The sequence below is a fragment of the Octopus bimaculoides genome, chromosome 2, assembly GCF_001194135.2.
Source record: "Octopus bimaculoides isolate UCB-OBI-ISO-001 chromosome 2, ASM119413v2, whole genome shotgun sequence".
Taxonomy (NCBI): domain Eukaryota; kingdom Metazoa; phylum Mollusca; class Cephalopoda; order Octopoda; family Octopodidae; genus Octopus; species Octopus bimaculoides.
Window position 1 is genome coordinate 177840890 of NC_068982.1, and position 712 is coordinate 177841601.

Below are 712 nucleotides of genomic sequence, written 5' to 3' on the forward strand. Positions count from 1 at the left end.
AAAAAAAAAAAAAAAAAAAAATTATAAATTACTTTACCAGCTTCAGAAAGAGCTTCATATAAAGATTGTGACTTTCCTGGATATAAATCCGCCTCAAACTTATCCATAACCTTTTCAATGTCCCTTCTGCAGGTGTAGTCAATGCTGTTTGAAGGTAGCCCTGTAATAAGATAAGATACGATAAAATAAAATAATGTTAATAATAACTGTTTCTAACATAGGCACAGAGTCAGAAATATGAGGGATAGGGTTCAATTTATTAAATGAACACATGTACTTAACGACACTTACTGATCCCCCAAAAGGATGAAAAGAAACATTGATCTCTGAAGATAAAGAGCTAGAAGAAATTTTATAAGATATTTATTCTATTTATCTATACTATAAATTGCAGTGTTCTTGATTGCTTGATTGATTGATTGATTGAGTGTCGGCAGATTCACTCGAGAATGGTGCAGTGGAATCGCGTGAAATTCAGCACAGAGCGGCAGCATGGTCCGCTCATGTTCAGGAGATTTTTATTGCCCTCCAACTCCCATGGTTACCGAGATAATCGATTATTACTTTTTAAGATAGGAATATCCCATTCAAAGTGGGGAGGGGCGATTTTGTTGCCTTTCCCATGCGCGAAATTTTACGAAAAACCAGCACAATAAAGATTATTTTTTTCCAAGTAATGTGGCTGGGTTTGTTTTTCGAAAATTTTAATCAG

The 712-nt window shown here is 34.7% G+C and overlaps 1 protein-coding gene across 2 annotated transcripts in view; it reads right to left on the minus strand.

Annotated features, from left to right (window-relative positions):
* LOC106868709 (ATP-dependent RNA helicase DHX58) overlaps positions 1–712 on the minus strand; it is an 86390-nt gene that overhangs the window by 53726 nt on the left and 31952 nt on the right. For both annotated transcript variants that reach the window (XM_052965757.1, XM_052965756.1), the window contains one exon: positions 38–160. In XM_052965757.1, coding sequence (XP_052821717.1) covers positions 38–160 — 123 coding nt within the window. The remainder of the gene's footprint in view (positions 1–37; positions 161–712) is intronic.